This window comes from Parasteatoda tepidariorum, chromosome 2 (assembly GCF_982258835.1).
Source record: "Parasteatoda tepidariorum strain Cologne lab strain chromosome 2, Ptep-v5.0, whole genome shotgun sequence".
NCBI lineage: Eukaryota > Metazoa > Arthropoda > Arachnida > Araneae > Theridiidae > Parasteatoda > Parasteatoda tepidariorum.
In genome coordinates this window covers 51,328,392-51,351,800 of record NC_141756.1, presented here as the reverse complement: position 1 = coordinate 51,351,800, position 23,409 = coordinate 51,328,392, and the positions used below count along the sequence as shown (strand labels likewise).

The window sequence follows — 23,409 nt, the reverse complement described above, 5'->3', positions numbered from 1 at the left end:
TTTAAATGCCCTTTAAAAACGACGCATGCGTTGCATGCGTCCTAAATTTTATAAATGACTAATCTACATAAAAGCTTGTATTTCAATTAGTTGGCGTTATGAAATTCCTGACAAAGCTTGTTCTCTTAAATTTATGCGTGACGATTGCAAATTTTACTGTAAAATTATACGATCATCATATTCCCAAGTTTCCAGTGACGAAGAATTTTGTAAGTGAATCATTTTCTCAAATGATGTAGTCATTTTAATATATTTAGTCATTTTTATAGTCGAATAGTCATTTTTGATCAGCAAAACTGTATAAAATGTCTCTACCCTATGTTATTTTATTTTCTTAATTGTGGTCGCAACTTGACACGGAATTAAAATACCATTCGGTTAGAGATCACCAAAAATGTTGGTTTATATTATTAAATGTATATAAGAAGGGCGAAATATATAATATTATTTTCAATGATTTGATATTTTTTTTTTCAATTAAAAACATTAGAAAAATTAAGCTCTTGAACAAAATGGTAGTCATAACGTAAATATTAAAATTAGCTTTAAAATGCATTTTAAAATTTTCCAGTCATTTCTGTAATTAGCTGCCATTTGAGTTGTTCTCAATTACGTTACTGTCCTATAGTAGATTAGTTAGACTTTAAAATATTGTTTTCAAAATTGTTATTGAAAAAAAAAACTTTAACAATATATGTATGCCTAATTTCTAGTTTTAACAGCGATAAATACCAACAAAATACCCACTGTATAGTATATCACTATATAGTTTTCTATGTTAAAACTAGTTTGTTTAAGGGGTCTTTTTTCGCCAAGTTTTGGGAACGTGGCCCTGAAAATATTAATCGTAAATTCTCATTTCCTGGATTGCTTACTGTTGCATTTTATAGAAAATTTTAACAGTTTTGATGTTTTTGAATTATCGTAAAAATGAAAATAGCGGTTGGAAACAAACTTCAACACAATACTTTAAAACAGCCAATCCGAAGTGATAAAGTCAATAGCAGATTAAATCAATTAGCAGATACTATGGCACCTTAGTCTCCAGACAGTGAAAATACGATTTAGTCTCAAAGCGTCGTCAGTGGTCGTCAGCCTTACCAGTAAAAAAAAAAAAAAAAAGAAAGAAAAAAAACGCTTTTACTAACGAATTTTTTTCTGAAAGGGAGACAGGTTCTTTTCAACAATTTCATTATACTATGCAGAGAAGGTAATATATTCGTTCAACCGTTCATCAAACCGACATGACAGTAACTCTGATAATCGCATAGTTTACAGTAAAGGTCAAGAACACTGTCTCGTACTTTTAAGAATAGATTATTGTATACTTTGACTCTTTCCAGCCATTTGTCATACATTAACCTTTAGAAAAGTTTTATCTCCTATCGGGATCAACTAAAAAGGATACATTATATTTTATTGTGTTGTTTCGTTTTATGGCGTTTGTGGGATTATAAAAGTCAATAAGTCTGGCAAAATGTACGGTTTTTAATTTTTTCAAGTTAGTACTGTTATTTTCATTAATTTTTTTTATTTCTCTGTGTTTTTAATTGTAATTATAAACACTCATAAATTACTAATTTACACAGAAATAAAACAGGTGATGCTAATTAAGATGACATCGTAATAGTTGAAAAGACAGCCGTCAAAACTGTGAACTCTGGGTATTTTTATAAATGTTTGTATATTTCGCCATATTAATTTAAGAAATTTTAAAAAATATTTTACCTCGCAATTAAAAATTCAATTTAAGCAAATATATTTCCATTCAAAAAGAATTTTTTTTATTATTATTATTTAATTTAATGATGATAGAAAAATTGTTGAATTGTAAGTAGAAATTTCTACATTATTTTAAAACTATGAACTCTTAATTTACAAAATTAGAAATTTGCTCGAAATTGTTTGAATAGCTCTCGAGCAAATAAACTTTAAAAAATATGACTAATTTAAAGTCAAAATTTAAATTTTGTTTTGATACTATTCCTCAACTTTTTGAATTTCAACGTTATAAATTTTAAAAAAATGTGCTGCAATCCCAATGCATGACAGCATATTTTATCCATTCCATTTAAGAAAATATATTCTAAAAATCAGTATTTTATTTATTTTTTATTGAAGTTATACTTCTTATGCGACATCCAACAAGGTTGCGTTAAACGTTTAACGCTACATTTTTATTGGCCGGGAAATCACGTGGTAGGATCCAGTTTTCCCTCATTCATTTCCATATTGTTTTGGTTCTCACTAGCATAAAAGTCATAAAAGTATTGTTTTCCTATAAATATTTTTTTGGTTTGCTTTGATACACATATAATTTAATAGGGTAGTATTTTTTATTTTCAAATTTAGTGGATAACAATTGTAAAAAATGAGTGAAAACAATCCCACGGACAATGCGACAGATTTAAGGTTATGTCAAGGTACGTATCTTGTGAATATCAATTGATTGTTAGGTTTTCTCTTCTGAAATTATATTATGACGCATTCACATACATTATTAATACAAATACATTTTCCAGGGCGAGACGATGAGGCAACCGCAAGCACTTCCACTGGTTCAAGAGGTCCACGAGGGAAAAATGCACAATATTACCGTGATTACAGAGCACGGAAGCGAGCGGAGCAGGAAAAAGAGTCGTTGAATAGAACTAGTGATTCTTCTACGACTGCTGATTCTTCTACAATTAACGTCGCAGGTTGCGAAGTTTAACTTCTTCCGCGCGGAGGGACTCCACGCACTATTTTTTTAATTTATTTTTTCTTTTTGCAGTAGGTTGTTGAATAATTTCCGATTTTAGGATTTTGTCTACTTGATTGCTATATTCATAGTCTGAGTATCATCTTAATATGGAGGAGGAACCTTTGTCGAAAATGAAATTTTAAAAAAAAGTATAGACCTTAGGGACAGCATAATAACATTTAAGTAAGGAAAAGCGATGATTAGGTACAAAGTAATCAAATTGGTTTTCGTATTTTTCAATTCTGCCTTCTGCGCTAATGATTCTATAGATTCGAATCGATTATTAGATTTCAATAACTTTTTTTTCTCTTAAGGCTTTATTTCCTATCCGTAATTGATAGTGGAATCTATATTTCTTTTCCAAAGCTGGGCTATACTTTTTTTTAATTAAATTTTGGAGAAGAATTTTAAAAATATCTGTGAATGATTTAATTAATGGGCGGCCATTAATAAATACTGACTGTTAGATAAATTACGAAATCGGATGCAAAAAATACTTTATCAAATTACGCATAACTATTTTTCCACGGATTCCGATAGTTGACACTCACTTTGAAGAGAGGGGAAATGAAAAATGTTGTACCAATCGCTAATATTTTGGTCAAAATACTGGCTTTTTGATATACTATATATATATACAATTTGAAGTTATAAATTTAGTATGCTTATGAAAATTGATCCAACATGGAGAGAATTACTCTGAGCTCCGTAGGAGGTCGAAGTTTCTTGTTAATTTATGTTTTTTTTTCTTTTTTTTCTTTTTTTTTAACCATTAAATGCCTTAATTTTTGATCACAAAGGTTGTTCACTTTTGATTCTACATAACCAAAAAAAGTCCCCTACACCCGAAAAAAAAAGAAAATTATAAATTTACAAAAGCAGTATGGTTGAAATGCACGCTAATAATAAATAAAAATGTGAAACACCCTTTTAACGCTACATTATCCAATTTGAACAAAACAGGTTCTAAACTCACGATCCTACATAATTTACTCATTGACTTTGTTAAGCATCCCAAAAGGAAGTTCTTTTTATAGGAATGTCGTAATACATTCTGTTACTCTTCAATATTGGATGAAAGATGCTCAGCAAGCAGTTCTGAAACTTTCTTAAGCTCAGTTAATCGTCTTTCTAGTATACAAAGCCCTGTTCGTGGCTAAAAATATTTTTAGTGTTTTCATGATCACGTTGTAGAATTTAGAAAAATGAATAATAATGCATTTTCAGAATATTAGTTTTTCTATTGTTTGAGACTTTTGTCATAGCTGTGCAGGAATGCTAATGATGCCATGTCAAAGGGGACGGTAGAGAGGGTATTTAAATTTCTAATTTATTGATTCACTAATTGATGACTTTAAATTTTGTAATGATCCCTGCTTTTTTCGTTATATTTATACCTGCATGCGTTATACTCATTTATTATGTGTAGTAATAAGAAATACTTGATGCTAATCAATGCTACATAAAGTGACTTATTTGCTCTGATTAGTAAATAAATAAAAGTAATAAATTATTGTGGGGGAAAAATTAGTTTCGGTTAAAATTAATTAGCTCGTAGTTTAAAGTTTTAGTACATTTTATTTTAATTTGTCGTATTTCTTATAAAATGGTTTTTGTATGCTTGTAAAAAGCTTTCTTCGTCCCATATGTATCATATGACAGTAAAAAAAAAAAAGAGATTTTAAATTTTTTTGAACATTACAAACACCAAACTTCTTTTGTGCTTGTATTTAAAAAATTGTTCATTTTTAAAAAAATAAGTTTCTTTAAAAAGTCGTTTTAATTTTTTTTCTTTTTCCAATGTGAAAAAATTATACTTGATTAAGTTAAAAAGCTTAAGAGTTTTACCCTTTTTTGTTGCTGGTATTTATGTATTTTTAAATAAATCATGCTTTTCATTGACGTTTCGCATGAATCGACTATATATTGGAAATGATTATGTGGCGATGGTTATATTGTAATTCTCCAATTAGTACTAATGTGAAATACGTAATACGGGGCTATATGCTTGCATTTTATTACTTTCTAAAACTGTAAGTAAAAAAAAGAAAAGAAAAAAAAAAGAAGAAAGATATCAAGCGAAAATAAAAATACCCTATTTTATTAAAACTTTTTTAAATAAATAGTTTTACATTTATATTCCACTTTTACTATTATAGTTATTTTATTTATATTCTACTATTTACAACGTCATTTATACATTTATTTTTATTTGGCGCAAATACATAAATGTTTCAAATCATGCACAAAACTCTGAAAGACACACTAACAAATTAATAAAACTTAAATCATTCTATTTTTCCTCGTTTTTCGTGCGTTCTTCCTTGTGTCTTTATGCTATTAGCTTGAGAAAAACACATTTATTAGTAATTCCTCCCATCGAAATAAAGATTAGATAACTCTATTCAGTATCATTTGGCAACAAGCTATTGGTCGAGGCCAACTTAATTACCACAGTCAAGAGATTTTCTCCGAAATTTATCACTCTCGAAGGGCCGTAAGAAATCTATTTCCACAGTATCTATCCTAAAACTACACAGAGACAGTATTCATGTAACTTTAATCTGTTCTAAATATACTAACATGGGTATCTTTGCACCTATATTAGCATATTTGCTGTCTTTTAAAACTACACCTATTACCATAACATCTGCAGTACCTATTACTAAATTTTTATGTTTCTCTCAAACGAAGTACTACCATTTCTCAGTTAATTTTGCTTTTTAGTACACAACTTTTAAAAAAAAAAATTCGTTTAGTACCTAGTACCAAAATTAATTAAGCATCATTGGCGTTAATTATAGTATGGCGATCTCTTACGTTTCTCTTAAGCAAATTAATGCCATCACCACGTTGATTTTCATTTCTTTTCAGTTATTTAATTTCGAATACTGTTTCTTTTAAATTATTTAGTTTTATAGAAACGCATTTTAATTTAAAATCATATCTAAATGAAATTTTTAAAAAAAAACTTGGCTACAGATAACTTCAGGAATACTAACTTGGTGACGTAGTCCACGAATGCTACCTCGTTAATTATTCATTGAATTTATCTGACATAGCAAATAAAAGATTAATAGAGATTAAAGTACGTCCAATAATTTTTTTTATCAAATGGAGCTATAATTAAGCTAGCAAATATCACTGATGTTATCATTAAAACATTTGAAAAATTGAATCTTCTGTAGTTAAATTTAGAACAATGACTAACGCTTAACCAATCAGAAAATTCTATTTCGTTTTTCCCTCATCCCGCTCGAGCTGTTCGTTGTCGAATGTTCTAACGTCAACAGTTATCTAGTTACCTTCCTCGTGTTTCGAACTATGAAAAATTTCATTGCTTTCGGTCAGTCTATAAAGGACACACAGAAAGACAGACAGGCATTCATTTATATGTATATATATAGAAGATAGACAAGTTTTCAACTCCTATTTAACCCCCCTTAGAGTTGGAATATCGAAAAAAATAAAAAGGTAAATAATCAATAACTCACTACTGAACAACACAACAGAATGATGCCCTTAACTGAAAGAAATGTACCACAACATTAAATAAAGCTAAGATATTTTGCGTTCATTTATAAATACTTTTTACCCTTCTCGGTGGCTTTACGTTATTAGATGAAATAAAACGCGTTTTTAATAATTTATCCCATTAAAATAAAGATTAACTGTATTTAATATCATTTGGCATGATGCTCATGCTTGAGGCCAACTCACGATAGTGAAAATTTACCAAAATGCCGCTATTTTCTTCTGTTTTTATCCATTTCAAAGGGGCCGTATGATGCAGTTGTAATAGGTACCAAATAAACTAAACTAATATCTTGTGCCTATATTAGTATATTTAGTACCTATTAAAACTGGATCAATTACTATAATACCAGTGGTGCCTGTAACCAAAATTAGTTAAGCATAATTGGCGTCAAAAATATTATAGCGATTTTTTACGTTTGTCTTAAATGGATCAGTAAAATTTTTCCATGAATTTTTATTTTATACTTCATAGCTAAACTTTTTTTTCAATTAATACCAATTATCAAAATTAATTCAGCATCATTTGTGAGAAAAAATAGTATGTTTTTTTTATTTTCTTATTTTTCTCCTAAACAAATCAGTACAAGTGATGGTGATTAACGAGAGCAGCTGCAGAGCTTCCTTAGTTGTATTAGTTGAAAAAATGTTCCATGAAAATAAGAATTAACTAATTTTTTTGGCGGTCTTAAAAACATAAAAGGAATTTTGAAGTGACATGTGATAAGATCAATGATGAAAGGATAGCGAAATGTACAGTGTGCGAAACTTTTTGATGAAATGATTCGATTTTACTTACAAAAATACATTCTTAATTATTCATGGGCATAATCTCAAATATTTGTGCAGACGATATTTAAAATTAAGAACTCAGACACAAAAACGTACTTTTTCTGAATTAACACTCCTTTTTTTCTACAAATATCTATTTTTGATCCTCAAAATATGGGGGAGGGACTAGCTGCAATCAGAAAAATCTAGTCTCAAATGTTTATGTAGGAGAAGGCTTGTACCCGTTATTGATGTTAATTTCACTTATTGGGTATTTCATCTTATTTCTGGAATTAATGATGTGAATCAACAATTTTTGCACATAATTTTATAACTCCTTTAGCTAATGATAATTCTATGAAAACAGAAGTTTTCTTATTTTTAATTAATTATTTTTACAAGTGGCAAAAAAGTTTTTGAATTATTAAGGTTTGTAAAATTTTACATTATTCTTAACTATTTAATTTTAATTGACAAAATACAATTTTAAATGACAATCCAATTCTAAATTTAATTTTAAACGAAAAGTTATAACTGAGTCATTAAATAGTTCCTAAAAAAATAAAATTAAAAAAAAAAAGACTTTTTTTAATCCCCAAATTTAAAGTTCAAAGTTATGACAAAATCTAAAGTAATATCTGAATCAATTGAAATTAAAAAGGAAAAAAGAAAAAAACACTATTTAGCGTAAAAAAAAGAAATTGACTTTATCGGGATCAAACTTTTAATTGCTCTCTTGCCTAAACAACTTGGACCATGTAATCCAGATTGCAGCATTCCCGAGAGTCCCATATCCGTCCAAAACAAAAAGAGGGGAAAAACGGTATGTTTATTCAGAGAAAGCGTGTTTTTGCGTCTGATTTCAAAGTCTATCCGTCTGCGTATAATAATTAGTAAATTTAAGTTAGCACCTGAAACCTTTAAAATTGACAATCCGACAACTAGATCAAAATTAATTAACTTCCGTTTTTCATTTTGTGCACTGTATATTTCCATTTGGTATAATTTTTTGTATAAGGAAAACGTTCAAGGCCTAGTAAGCCTGTAGATAATTAGGTCCTGTTATAGCGCAAAATTAACGATTGCTACTTACCACAGGACTATTAAATGCAACAAAAATGTTTAAAAAAGTATCTCATCTGACGAATGGATCATTCCTTGACATTTAAGATCTTCACTTACAAACCAATGTGAGCTAGAGTTATAGAGGTAGGCCTAAGATCAGATAGCATGACTGTGTTGAAGAAAATTTTAAAATCCTGAGAATTACTAACTGAAGAACAATCGCAAAGAAAACAATAGAATGGAGGAAAGTTCTAGGGAAGGCTTTGGCCTACAAAGAGCTGTGTCACGCCAACAGAAGAAGATTGAAAAAATTGCTTGCATATCGCCCCTTTTTTCGTTGAAATCACCCCATGTACATTTTATTATAATTTTTTTTAATAAATATGAAATTAATATGAATATTTTACAATATTAGAAAACTATTTCACACTTATTTCTTAAAATGATTCTTCATTTTATAAATAAATTTTGTAATGTTAACCAAATTTTGAGAAATGCCTCAAAATAAAAATAAATATTAGTAGTTTCTTCAATCGCTTAAAATGTTCACTTTTTTTTGCAAAAGTAGACAAAATTTTAAAAAATTAGCCATTGTCAAAGCACTGTCCAGAAGCAAAATTGTATAATTTTGCTCTATAAGTCCAGATTGTACCAGCCTATGACTGACTAGAGATCACTTATGGACCTATTGATACTCAAACATTTATCTTTGTCTTTCATTGAAATACTTGCACCCTCATGTTATTTATTTATTTATTTTTTCCCTTCACCTTTTCTCATTCGGGTCATTTCTCAAGATATCACCTGTGACTAACTATCAGATAAATTGGCCGAGAAGTTACTGGACTAGATAGATGATACTGTTATCTCCCCGCTCATAGTCGATAACAGAAAATATTTTGTGGAGAAATCCTGGCTATTGTTAATGTTAGTTGACCTCAACCTCTCGAAAAGAAACATTCCACACAGGTTTGTAAATGTTTGAATAAGTATTATTTTAGATTGCAGTTACTTACTATTATTCTATTGACTCAAATATGAAGCTGAAAAAACTTTTTCAATCAAATAACAGTTCGTGAAAAGCAATTGTGATATATATTTTATCAATGTAGTCTTTCGGCCTAAAATTTTGTAATTAATACGGCCCGTTTGATGGTGCGTAAAGAGTTAAAACGCATATATTTATAAATTATTTTAAAAAATGGCAATCTAAATACAAATTAAAAATACTTACTTATGTTTTTATTCAAAATGTGTTCTACCAATTTGGAAGTTGACTAAAATATCTATTAAATTGGTGGAGTAGTTTTTAATTAATTGCTTTAATTAATTTAATTAATTTTCGAACACTTTTTAATTTGCACTCGCCCTTAAAATAGTTTACAAGCATTTGCTGTTTTGTTTAAAAGAGTTTGACTAAAAATGAGATTATTTAAGAGCAATAGAAAGTTTAATTTTAAACTGTTATTTATCAGACAAGTAAAATGGCAAAATATTAAAGAGAAAAATTTTAAATTCAAGGAGCGATATAATTTTTTAATACATTTTTCAAAGTAAAGTCTTAAACAACACATTAAAAGTCATAATTTTAAGCACGTATACATAAAGTAAATAAAAGAGAAAGATTTTTAAAACTGAGAACAATATGTAGATTTTTATTTGATTCCATTAATTGGAATAAAATTTAAAACAATGGAAATGCTTAAAATTTTGTATTTTACAAAAAATCCTCAAATATTACCAATGATTTTTTATCGATGTTAGTGATGTTACCATATAAATATTTTGTACAAAAAAAGTAATGCTACTGTGCACTAATTAATTCTACCCTTCATAAATTTCCATACAACACGATATGCTCATATTTATTCGACTAAGTTGTAAATATCTAGCCTTTTTTGAATAATTCATAATCTAATCTTGCAATATGGTAATAATTAAATTACTTTAACCAGCGTATAAATAATTATTCTATTCATAATTTTTCCCCATCATGTTATGGTGTTTACAATTAGTTTTTTTTTTAAAAAAAAAAACTATTTAAGATATTTTTCAATGAAAACTTCTATGTCTTTTTTTTTTGATTTTTTGCGATTGCAAATTGTGTGATAAAAGATTTTTTACTATGAAAATAATCACTTGTTTGAAGGGGAGTGAAAACGATTTAAATTTTGCAAATTTTGAGGTTAGTGTTCTATAGCTATTTTAATTGAGGAGGAAAAAAGTTATTTAGACTATCCAGACGTCAAAAAAAAAAAAAAAAAAGCTTTATATAATGAATTAAAGGGAAAATGGTTAAGATAAAAACTTGTCATCATAATAATAGTTTCCCAAATAAAATATTTAAGCGTTTAACATTCAAATCAGGCAACAAGGAATTGAAAAACATTATTAATTAAAAGTTAAAAAAGTGAATTATCATTTAAGGACTTTTTCTCAAAAAAAAAAAAGTAATTAAACTTTCATAATAAACTAAGTAAGGAGTGGTGAATTAATGTTAACGGTGATCGTACACTGTGAAAAAAAAATATACATACGAATTTTTTAAAAATCACTTTCTCAGTAAATGTTCGACCGATGCCCTCAAACTTTGAATTTTACCCTGTAAAATTGCATTATTTAAAATTATGTAAGAAATTTTTTACCTAACAATTAAAAATTTTTTCAACTGTAATTAAATAAAATAATAAAAAATGATAAATATTTACTAAAAGTTTTTTTTTTGCTTTGTTTTTCTTTTTTGCATGGAATTATCTTTAATAAACGAATTTTGAAATCGTGAGCAAAATTTTATTAAATTCACTTAAAAAATAATCGAGACATAGCCAAATACGCTAAAAATAAAATTAACATTAAGGGGTTCAAACGTTGAATGGACCGCTCTCCTGACCAAACTATTAGGACTATAATGAAGCTACCCATTATATTTCGGAGGTCAGAAATCCGAAATCATCAAAGAAAAGGTATGTTTATTCAGAGGAAGTACGTTTTTGTGTTTGATTTCGTATCTTAAAATATCGTCTTAATTAGCATATTTGAGGTAACCCCCTCAAACCATTACGATTGAGTCCCAGTATTTGAAAATCTGACCATTATATCAAAATTATTTAGGGTGTTTCGCTTATTTTTTTGGGCACTGTACAGTTGAAACAAAATCGTTTTTTTTCCATCTTTTTCCTTTAAAAAAACAATGCATCGTTACAATCCTGATGAAATAATAAGCAATATATTGAATAGTTTCTGCCAGTTAAAATGAATTACTTTGTTTTTTGTTACAATTTTTGAACCTGCTAATTATTTCGTTCTTTTATGTCTCCATTGATGACGTGATTGGGGATGCCCACTCTGAAAGATCGTGGTAGTAAAATAAATAAACAAATAACCGGTTTCTTATTATGTTAAGTAGATCTGGCATCGCCTCGTTAAGCTGCGCATAGAAGTTGCCCATCGTCGCAGAGCAAATGAACAGCGGCACATGTGTTTTAAAAATCTCAAGACGTGACAGCTAAAACCCTACGCCGTGCGTATTATAAATTATTTTGTTTATAAATGTGTGTGGAATATTTTAAATTTTTTAAACTTTAATAGTTTTTTCATCAAAGTTATTGATTATAACTAAAGCATTTTATTTTGACTCACCTGTTTCTGTGTCTGAAAGATTTTCAACCACATAATTTTCTATTAAATTTTAATTAAATACGTAGAAAGTACCGAAAAATTAAAAAAAATATTAAATAAGTTAATATCTAACTCTAATGGATTTCGGTATGCATTTATATGCATTCTGAATCACTTGTAAATATTTTTTATATTTATATTAATTAGACTAAAAATTTCCCAGTCTGAATTTCCTCCAAACCTCATTTGTGTGATCGAACATATTTTGAACCCCTGATAAAAAGTATATTTCGATTTATTTTCAAATTTTACTCAACTTAGGAATTGCTTTAATCTGCATTCCATAATAAAAATTTAATAAGTTTTGTTTCTTTAAAACTTCACATCAATTTTGTTGTTGTTGTTGTTGAAAGTTTGACTTTATTTTTTATTATTTTACTAAAAATATACTTTAAATAAAATTATTTTTTTAACAAAAATATAGATATTTCTTGAAAGTATAAACATTGAGATAAGATTAGCAGATTGGTAACTACTTGTATGTTAAAATGCCAGACTGAGAGAAGTGATGTAAGGTTTAATGTAAGTTTATTTTAATTTATAATATTTTTAAAAGATATATATTTTAAGGATCATCTTTTTATTTTAGCTTTAGAATACCTCAGACATGCAAGGCTCTTTAGTTTTAGATGATGGAACTGTTTATAAAGGGACCATATTTGGTGCTGAAAAGCCTGTTTCTGGAGAAATTGGTAAATGCAAAAAATTATATACCTATATCATGTTGAGTTTGTTTTTATGAAATTAGCTTGTTAATTATTTGTTATACCAAATTATAGAAATGCTTACGATAGTAAATTATGTTAGGCTTTGCTCTAAAATAATTAATGCTATGTACGTAACTGTGATAACATAGTAAAATATGTAGCAGTGTTCTCCCTAAGGGCTGTTTTTGCCCTTTCATCCCAATAAACGCACCCTCTTTGTCCTTTTTGTAAAAGTAAGCCACTATCCCTTAAAAACACTGCCTTTTTTTATTCATATTCCATTTTGAAAAAATTTCTTCATTGTTTTTAAATAATAATTGCACATTGGTAAAATTATCTGTGTTTATAGGTTGGATTCTGATTACTATTACAAGTATTTACTTAGATAGGATTATTCTCAACTGGTTAAACTTTTATAAGTATCTTTTTTTGGGGAGGGAGGGGAGATATTAATAATTTTTTAAGTGATTTTAAAACTAATTTATTTAAATACCTTTTTTTTTTTAAATGCATCTTTAAATGTTTAATTTTCTGTTTAAACTATAGAAAAAATCTTAAGTTGTTTATAATTTTTTTTTTGCTAGTTTACTTTTTTGAAGGAAAAAAAAATATGTATGCTGAGAGATTGTCCTTTCGCATGCATTTAATTATTTTCATAAATTAAAAATGTTTATCTTATTTTGACAATGAAAGAGAATTACCATTTGAAATATAGTCATTAACTAGTATGAGAGGATGATTTAAAAATTGTTGAGCATAAAATTCGGTTGGTACATAATATTCAGTTATTACACATTTTGATAAATATTTGCAATGTTAAGTGAGTACCCTTTTGAAACTCAAAGTGCCCTTTTCAGAGAGTTAAGCGCCCTGCCCTTTTTTTATTCCTACTCTGTGTATAGTTGATAACGTCACATGTTCATTCGTAATTAAAGACTAATGACAGGAAAATAAGGAATATAATATTTTTCTAAATGAAAATTTTGGAGCTTTATGAATGCAGTAAATAATGTATGTTTTATGAATTTAATAAATTATGTCTTCAATAAAATTAAACTATTGCTAGTTTTAAACTCATTTCTTTGCGATAATTGTACTTTTTTTTATTGTAAACTAGTTATCTTGCATTTTAAATTCTTACATAAATCTTTGAACTACATATGTTTAAACATGTTTTGTCTAAAATTAAAAAAAAGGATTTCTTTCCAAAAAAATATCCAAAAGGCAAAAGATTTGAACTTTTATAATTTTATTTTTATAATTACTAAATTTTGCAATTTTATTACTTTAATTTCTATATTTTTTTCTTTTGCTCAAATAATTGAATAAGATAATCAAATGAAGAAAAGTGGATAAATAAGTTAACAAGTATGGTGAGAGTTAAGTGATAACTTCAGTTGTGCAAGATGTTGGGGGGTGGGAGGAAATAGATTTCCTAACATTTGGTAGGAATGATAAGAGAAAGGTCATTAGTTATAAATTTTTAGATGTTGGAATTAAATGATGAACTGATTTCTTTTTTCAAACTATAAATTGATTCATAGAAATTAAGATTAGTGGCTGAAGTTAAAATGGCAATTTTGAACAAATTTGTTTATGAATTTTTGTATTTCTAAGAAATTACTTCACCAACTTACAATTTTCTGCATTTTTTGTGGAAAAACGAAATTTGATTATTATTAAAGGTCTAAAATATTTAAATTTAAGTTATTTCTTTTTAATAACTTGTAATTAAAAAGATATATATAAATATTGAGTATTTCACTTCTCTTAAAGTATATTTTTTTGGTTTATTTAATGCTTAATTATAATTGTAGTTTTGTTAAAGTTAGCAACAGTAAATTATTTTGGAGATGATTAAAAAAAATTTTTTTTTTGGTTACCTTCAATTTTGTGAAGTTTATTAAGAAAGTTTTTTTTTTTTTTAAATCCTAATAAGCCTGAACTTAAATGAATAAATAAAATTCTTTTGAGTAAATGTTCTTTTTTTTTTGATAAAGAATTAGTAAAGATCTAGAATGGAAATGGGAGATTTATAATATCAAAAAAACATGATGTATAGAAATCAAGCTTTTATTTATGTATGTACATGTATATATCGCAATAAATAAATACAGAACGGAATAAAAGTAAAAAGAGAAAAATGCAGAAAATTGAGAAAATTAATCCTTTTTGCCAGGGTTCGTTGATTTAAATCACGATTTAAATCATGATTTAAATCAAATGATTTTTTTAAAAAAATCATTGATTTAAATCAACTAATTTTTTTTATTTATGTATATTGATTTTAAAAGTTCAAAAACAGTGTTTTAAATTTTTGATACTTTTATTATTTTCTTTTCTTAGTATTAAAATTTAATTTAAATAAATTGCTGCATTAATTAATTTTAATTAACGAAATTACTTTCTTGGTGAGTGTTAAATTCCAACACATTTGAAATTACATTTTTAAAAATCTTTTGATTCTTGAGATTGAAAGTACAGATTAAAGTAAACATTTAATGCTGTCTTAATATAGACTTGCATAGCTGTCAAAAGTAATTAATAAGCATGAATTTTTTTCAAAAAATAATACAAATAATGTTAATTAAAATTCTACCTTTTGAATGAAAAAGCGTGAATTAAAATCTACATCATATTTTATTGGTGGAAAATGTATATTTCTGAAGCTTGAGGTTATATTAAAAAGAAATTACCCTAATATGCCAAAAACAGAAAAAGAAAAAAAAAGGGCTGATGAATTCAGATGTTTTTTTCTTCTTAATATAGTGTCATTCTTCCCTTTCAAACTCTTTCGAAGTCTATTTGATGCAGTAGGGTTATTAACTGGTACTTTTTTCTCATAATATGTTTACAGTATCTTTGACTTTATCTGATTTTCTATAAAGAAATTTCGTGAAAAAAAAATTCCAATGAATACATAGATTTTCTAATTTTTTTTTTAGCTTAACTTATCTATTTTGATATAGAATTAAAAAGGAATATTTTAGTATAAAAATATATAGATTAAATATTTATTTATTTTTTGATGAATGACGACATTTATAAACACAGTCTGCTACATTTATTTTGTCATTTTAAAAATCAAGAGAAAAAAAAAGAAATCAGAATTTTAAATTAAAGTTATGGTTTGCTAACTGAAACTTTGTTTTAGTAGTTAAAGCACAGGGGTCTGTCCAAGCCGGTACCTTTACAAATTCAACTTTAGGAAAAATGATAGAATAATCACACAAAATAATTTTTCTTGAAATTTTATTTTTGTGTCTCGTAAGAAACAATAAATCCATATTTTTACTATATTTGTGTTGATTTTTTTAATATAATTTTTAATTTTCACAAAATAGGTACCTCTCAGAAAAACTCAAACAGACCCCTGAAGTATTCTTTAAATTCTCTATTTCATCTAGTCTTTAAATTTTAATCATGCATTTGTTTCAAAATGGTTGCTATGCATTCAAAGCCATGTATTATAATGAAAAATTATTTTAGTTAGAGCTTCTAAAATATTGTTACAATATAGTTTTAATATTAAGTTAATTTGATTAAACATTTATAATTTTTTTTAATCATAAATTAAAGTTCATACAGTGTATTTGAATAAAAATCAAAAAAATCTGATTTAAATCAAAAAAATCTGATTCTTATGATTTTTTTAAAAAAATCAAAAAAATCACGAACCCTGCTTTTTGCCGATATAAACGTGTGAACTGATGAAAAGATTATATCCCCCCCCCCAAATTTTTTTTAAATTTATATATTTTTTTAATGTTTTATTTTATTTTCGTAATTTTTCTTCTTATCTTTTCATTTTTCTGTAATTTTTTCCATGATTTCTTTATATATGAACTTTTATATTTTGAACTATATTTCAGTATTCCAGACTGGAATGGTTGGATACCCAGAATCTTTGACAGATCCTTCCTATCATGCACAAATTTTAGTCTTGACTTATCCTTTGATTGGAAATTATGGTATTGGACCAGAAGAAAGAGATGAACATGGTATATTGAAATGGTTTGAATCAGAGAAAGTTTGGGCTGCTGGATTAGTTGTTGGAGAATTGAGTGAAAAACACAGTCACTGGAGTGCTTCAGAATCTTTAAATGATTGGTTGAAAAGAAATGGTGTACCAGGAATTCAAGGTATTAGTTTATTACATTGATGATTTAAACTATTATTTTTCATTTTGAAATCATAAAAGTCTATATTTTCACTAATGATGTTGCCAAAACATAAAATTTTCTGTTTATGACATCTGCACTGCAATGCAAGATTGTTAATCTGTTGATAGTTTTTGAAGATTAAAGAATGCATATCTCTAAACAACTAAACTGATAAAGAAAAAAAAAATTTTTTGTTGATTCATACTGATGCAATCTATTATATTGGTTTTTAATTGTGTAGGGTCTAACCTACCATAACAAAGTATCCATAGGACAAGTAAAGGAAATAGTTCATAAAAATAACAAGTTTTTTGTTTAAACGAAAAATAATAACGAAATACAATAAGCACGAGAGCTTATGGAAAATTAATACGAAGTGAGCTGGGGGAACGGAGCTGCCGCTACTGGCGAAACTCAAACTCGCCAACAAATTGCAATATGAAAGAGAAATAAATTTTTAGTTTTAATTTTCATTACACATGAATACCTACTGTGAATCTTCTTATTTTGTCTATTTAGTTTATAACTTAATATCAATTTTTGAAAATGAATAATTTTTGAAAATGAATAATTTTGAAGGCTATTCTAATATTTTTTTTTTTTATATATTTCATTAAAAAGTATATCCCCACAAAATGAAACATAATAAGTTTTCAAAGAATTTCAACTAGTAAGGAATTACTATTTTTAAAAGAATAGATCAATAATTTATTATTCTTAGAATATATTCTTAAAGGAATGTAGAATATATTCTTAATATATATTCTTAGACTATATTCTTAAAGGAATGTAGAATATATTCTTAATATATATTCTTAGACTATATTCTTAAAAGTATTATTAAAGATCAACTTGAAAATAATTTAACTATAATAAAATAGCATCCAATATTATAAATCGTTACAAAAGCAGGGCTGCTTCCATACCATAAACAATGTTCTTCATGTATCAGCCTGTTAATAATTCTGGTTCTATCTAGTTTGTGATACATCACATTAAAAAATAAGAAAAGGGCACTCTAAAACAGAAAACAGCAGTTAATATTTTTTTAAAAAAAAAAGAAAGAAAACAATGCTTGGAAAGCACAGTGTTATAAACTAGTGGTGAAACATGGCTGAGATAATTTAAATACAATACTTAGTTTAGTTATTATGCTCAGGAGGTAGGTCTGGCAACTTTAGCATCAGAATTTTTTCTGTCAATTCCACATCTTGACTAGAAATTTAGGTGGTCAGGGACTTATCTGTCTATTTTCAGAAATTCTGAATAAAAATTTCTTATATTTTTAAATTACATTTTGTTCATTATTTTTACAAATTTTTATTTTATTATATTTAGTATTTATATTTTTTAATATTTATATTGTAAGTTGTGCCATCTTGTCAGCTGCGTTCTAAAATAATGATTGAAAAATTTTAGGTATTGATACACGTGACTTAACTAAGAGAATACGCAGTAAGAAAAATGGATGCTTAGGGAAGGTATTTGTTATTTGGTTATTTAAAATTACTCTTGTTAATTCTATTTAAATAAAATTTTTATTGTTATTGGTTTTTACTTTTGCACGAAAAAAGTATGGATTTTCTTTTAATAACTAAGCAATAAAATGGCGAAGAAATTTATACTTTGTTAAGAAATGACTAATTTAATGTGATTTAAAATATGATTTCTGAGTCATAAATAATATTAATTAGTAATATTTTATTTCATTCATTATTTGAGTAATGAATTAAAGCAACATTGACAAGATCTTATTTTGTATTAAAAAAAAACTTTATATTTTTTAACAGTCAAATTTTGGTTATTGCATTTAAATAACTAGTTTAGTGTAGGCATTTTAATAGGAATTAGAATTAAAATAGTATTCTCTATAAAATAGCAAACCGCGCTTTATGTATTGGTTATTATAATAAGGAGTCACATTCCCCCTAAAATTCCTAAAACTTTTCAGAATCTTTAAAATTTTTAAAAATGCTCTAAAATTTTGCTGGTGTTCTTAAAAAACAGAAATTTTACATAAAATAACTTAAATCTCCCTATCTTTTAATGAACTTTATTATTGTTTTTTAAAATACACTGAGAATAAATACCTAACATAAATACCTGCATTCTGTTTCCAAGAAACGGAATTGAGTATTTTTTTCTTTCTTTCTTTTTTCGTTTTACTTTAATTGATTTTTCAAATCGTTGATAGTTTTTAGGATGCTTGATAATTGTAAGTAAAGTTACAATTTTACTAACAGAAATATAATTTTTATGGATGTGTAAAAAAATTTTATAGTTTGACTAAATTTAATTTAGATAACATTTTTTAAAATTTTTTTATTTCAGATTATTTTAGATGATAAGCCATTTGATTTCGTTGATCCAAATACCAGAAATCTGGTTGCAGAAGTATCAATTAAGGTTAGTTTAAAAGTTTTTTTTTTAATTATATGTTTTTCAAAGATAACAATTTTTTTAACAACATATTAAAATATTGAAATATTTCAGCAACCAAAAATATATAACCCTGGTGGATCACCAAAAGTACTCTTTGTTGACTGTGGGATGAAAAATAATCAGTTGCGATGTTTATTACAAAGGGGTGCTGCTGTTCAAGTTGTACCATGGGATCATCCTCTGCAACTTGACAGTGAGTATTTTAACATAATACTAATTATAATTGGACAATATCATAATTTTAATTAAATAATTGTGCCAATTTAATGGAACTTAATTTTATGAAGAGCTTATAAATATTTTTTCTTTTATTAAAATACTATTTTGCTAGTTTTTATCGCTAACAATTAAATGTTATTTTTATTAGCTATTAAGAAAATATTTTCATTGAAAAATTTTTAAAAAAATTTGTTCTTTTTTACAAGCAATATTGACTGTATATATATTATTCTTAACTTATTTTAGATTATTATTAATGTATATATTATTGCAATATTTTTAATATAACTGTTCTAGTTTTTATTGCATTTGTTATTCTTTAGATTGTAGTTAGAATTTTTTTCTTACTCTGCTAAATATATTTAAAATTCTAATTTAATGCCATGTTAGTGCTAACTATACCAATGTTATGTTTTTTCTTTATGTTTAAAGTAGTTTTTTTTTCCTTCGTTAAAGAAAATTACTGTAAGTTGTTTTTGTTTTTCCAGAGAATTAGTTTTATTTGAGGATTTTTTTAATTATCACTAACTTAGAATTTTTTTTACTTGTGGCTTGTAGAATTACTTATATAACTGACTTAAGCATACTAAACGTAAACCAAGTGTTAGTATTTTTATTAATAAAGTTAATTAAAAAAGATGCGCAAATATCTTATTTGAAATAGCTGCCTTAGCTATTCAATATATAGAGAATTTAGTCTTACATATTTCCTAGTTTCAAAATATTCCCTGTAGAATCTTTTTGTTATAAGATATTTATCTTTTAACAAATTCATTGTTATTGCAAATTAATTTCAATGAATAATTTTTTGTTCATGGAAGATATATTTTAAGTATATTTTATCATTTAAGATTTTGATGGTTTGTTTCTGAGCAACGGTCCTGGAGATCCTAGTATGTGCAACTCAACTGTCCAGAACATCAAGAAATTGCTTATTCCTGGGAGTAAACCAATATTTGGCATTTGCTTAGGACATCAACTTTTATCCATTGCAGCTGGTGCCAAAACTTATAAGCTGGAGTATGTTATTATTATTATTTTTAATCTATAGTAGTAGTGGTTCCTAAAAGGTGTTCCACAGAATCCCAGGGTTCTGTGGAAGGATGACAAGGGTTCCGAAAATTTTTATTTTTCATTTCATGTCTTGGTTATTTTTTTAATGAAGATTTTTAATTAAGTAACAGTAAAAAAAAATTAAAATTTAAAAAAAAAAAACATTTTTCTAATAACGAAAAAATTATGAGACATACCTTTATAAGAAATTATATTAGTGTTTTCCATTGAATTTTTTAATTTAAAACAAATTGACAAAATATAATAATATAATAAAAATTATTTTACCCAGGCAATTATATTCTCAATGTTTATTACAGTTCAATTTCATTTTAACAAAAACCATGAGTCAGCTTTATTCGTTTTTAGCTTATGCATAGACTAGATGCCGCTCCTGGCCTGCAACATCAACTGTCTGATATAAAACTCACTTTCAAGTCAGATATTAATTTCTCTCTTCACATTAAATGTTTCTTAAAATATGTAATATGTATTGTTCAGATGCTGACAGCAAGGAATTTTATTTATTTAGTTACAGTTGTTACTGAAGAAGGTTAGTCCTTTAGGGTTTCATGGTAAAAAAAATGGGAACTAATGATCTATAGTGTCAAAATACAGAATGGAAAATGGAAATTCTTTTGATTCTGAGTTTCTGCACTTTACAAGGTGTTTTATGGTACCAAAAATGTGTGTCTGTTTATTTAAAATTATTTATGTTTGTTTTTTCAAATTTGTTTAGTTTTATTCACAGTTAAATTTGTCTACCATTTAAAATTTTGTTATGTGATTTAATATTAATCTGTTTATTACTTGCAGGTATGGTAATAGAGGCCATAATCAACCTTGTATTTTGCTGGACACTAAACGTTGTTGCATAACTTCTCAAAATCATGGATTTGCAGTTGATGCTAGTTCATTGACACAAGATTGGCTTCCTTTATTTACAAATGCAAATGATAAAACAAATGAAGGAGTTTATCATAAAAAATTACCATTTTTTAGGTTTGTATTTACAGGTGCAAATTTTAGTTATTGAATTATGATTACTGATATTGACTTCATTTTATTTTATTCACCATTTAGTTTTACTAGTATGAATTTTATTTATTTAATGTCAGCATATCTTTCAAATTGTTTCTTTGTTATTAATGTTATTTGTTATTATAAAGTCATTTAAATTGACTATTGAATTATTTGACTTGCTCTAAATCAGAAATGACTTTTTTTTATTAGAAGCAGATTTTTACATCCAAATATTAGAATTTATTAATCAAAATATCTGCTCTCAACATTAAGCAAATTTTCTCTTAATTTGCAATTTAGTTTGGGTTCTCTCACAGCCAATCATCACACTTACTTACATCTTAAGAAAAGGTCAGTCTCACCTATGACATGAAGTTCTATAGTTCAGGGACACTAACTTTCTGCCCTGCATCCTGGAAAATGATTTAATGGTGTGCCTAAAATTGTACTTGTCCCTGAATCTGCCTTTGACCGTTTCTGGTGTTAAAAAATGTCTTCAGTGAATGTAATTGAATGAAAGTAATTTAAATTGAACTCTTGCATGCTGCCTAGTGGCATGCATGCTATAGGTTCACAATCTCTACTTTAAATAATTCAGCAGTACACATTTGTTTTGCCATAACATTTGTCAACCAGCCATGATGAAATAAAGTACATATTAATGGAGCAATTCAGCAAGCCAAGCTTTGAGGAATCGAATACATTTGAACACAACTTTGAAACAATTGTTCAATGTTTAATAATTGTTTTTAAAATTTCTATTATTATTTGTATGTATGCATGCTGTGAAAAAAGCAATCAAATTATGGTTATTAAGTATGCTAGTGCCTATAAATACTATTATTTAATGACTATGTTTGTTACTTTATTACTTTCCAACCATATTTATTAACCCATTCAGCTTTGCATCCTCTTTTAGAAATCCAACTATACGTTTTATTTTTCTAAAAGCCATACTTACGTTTTGGAATAACCTTCCAAACTAAAAGTGGCTGATACTTGTTTAAAAGAGCTGCGGAAATGTTCATTGCTATTACTAAGGGTTAAAAATCAGTGATCAAACTATGCCTATTCATAATACATTTTGGTCTAGTTTACAGGAAAGGAGATTTCCAATCAAGGTGCTATTACACTGATTTAGGCAACTAGTCATGCTCTGTAACTCCGAACCAGTTAAAAAAATGATATCTTTTATTTCTTAGAAAGGCACACATTTGGGTTTAAAAATTTTCTCTTGTTTTATAATTTTTCTAGTTGACATTAATTATTAAAATTTTTTTTGTAGTGTGCAATTTCATCCGGAGCATTGTGCTGGTCCTCAAGATTTAGAGTTTTTATTTGACCTCTTTGTTGATCTTATGCTAGATCATAAAAGAAATGTGAAAGGGTTGGTATTTTTTGTGTTTTCCATTTATATATATGTAAGATTGCATGATCATAATTTGTATAATTGTTATAGTTTATGCTGTTAATTTTTTAGTTCAAATAAAAAAATTGTAAAATTGTAAATTCATTGTTTTTTTGTTGTTGTGGAATTTATCTCATTGATTAAATTTAATTCCAGACTAAGAATAGACGACAGAATTAAAATGTTCTATCAGAATCAGACCATGCTGATGGAAGAATATGATCCCTTTATATGTGAAGCAAAGCAGGGTGATTTTAAAAGTCCTGGTAAAAGGAAGAAAGTGATTATTCTTGGATCAGGTGGTCTCTCAATTGGGCAAGCTGGAGAATTCGATTATTCAGGCTCACAGGTTTGTTTTTCTTCTTTTGTTAAATTCACTATTCATATTAAAGAACCATATCTGTTTCTTTAATATGAAGTTCTGTGATTGTTTTGAATTGATTGGTTATACTAAACCACATTTGTGCTATTGTCTCTTGTTCAATTTAACATAAGAAAGCTAAGTATCTCCTGAGTAAAATAATGATAGAAATTAGTTGACTTAGACTTTTTTTTTTTTTTTAAACATTTATAAATAATTGTTACTCTGAAAATCTGCAGAAT

The 23,409-nt window shown here is 26.8% G+C and overlaps 1 protein-coding gene across 7 annotated transcripts in view; it reads left to right on the top strand.

Moving 5' to 3' along the window:
* The first annotated feature begins 8,910 nt into the window (after window positions 1-8,910).
* The window catches only part of r (carbamoyl-phosphate synthetase 2, aspartate transcarbamylase, and dihydroorotase rudimentary), a 58,729-nt gene continuing 44,230 nt past the window's right edge, over window positions 8,911-23,409 (top strand). For 2 of the 7 annotated variants that reach the window (XM_087157323.1, XM_043042643.3), the window contains exons 1-10: window positions 11,498-11,633; window positions 12,381-12,483; window positions 16,371-16,640; window positions 18,081-18,142; window positions 18,993-19,067; window positions 19,155-19,296; window positions 20,174-20,342; window positions 21,192-21,377; window positions 22,684-22,785; window positions 22,963-23,155. In XM_087157323.1, coding sequence (XP_087013449.1) covers window positions 12,399-12,483; window positions 16,371-16,640; window positions 18,081-18,142; window positions 18,993-19,067; window positions 19,155-19,296; window positions 20,174-20,342; window positions 21,192-21,377; window positions 22,684-22,785; window positions 22,963-23,155 — 1,284 coding nt within the window. In that variant the 5' untranslated portion in view covers window positions 11,498-11,633; window positions 12,381-12,398. Of the gene's footprint in view, window positions 9,083-11,497; window positions 12,015-12,277; window positions 12,302-12,380; window positions 12,484-16,370; window positions 16,641-18,080; window positions 18,143-18,992; window positions 19,068-19,154; window positions 19,297-20,173; window positions 20,343-21,191; window positions 21,378-22,683; window positions 22,786-22,962; window positions 23,156-23,409 lie in introns of those variants that run through there. The other 5 variants (XM_087157324.1, XM_087157321.1, XM_087157319.1 and 2 more) reach the window with 4 other exon arrangements.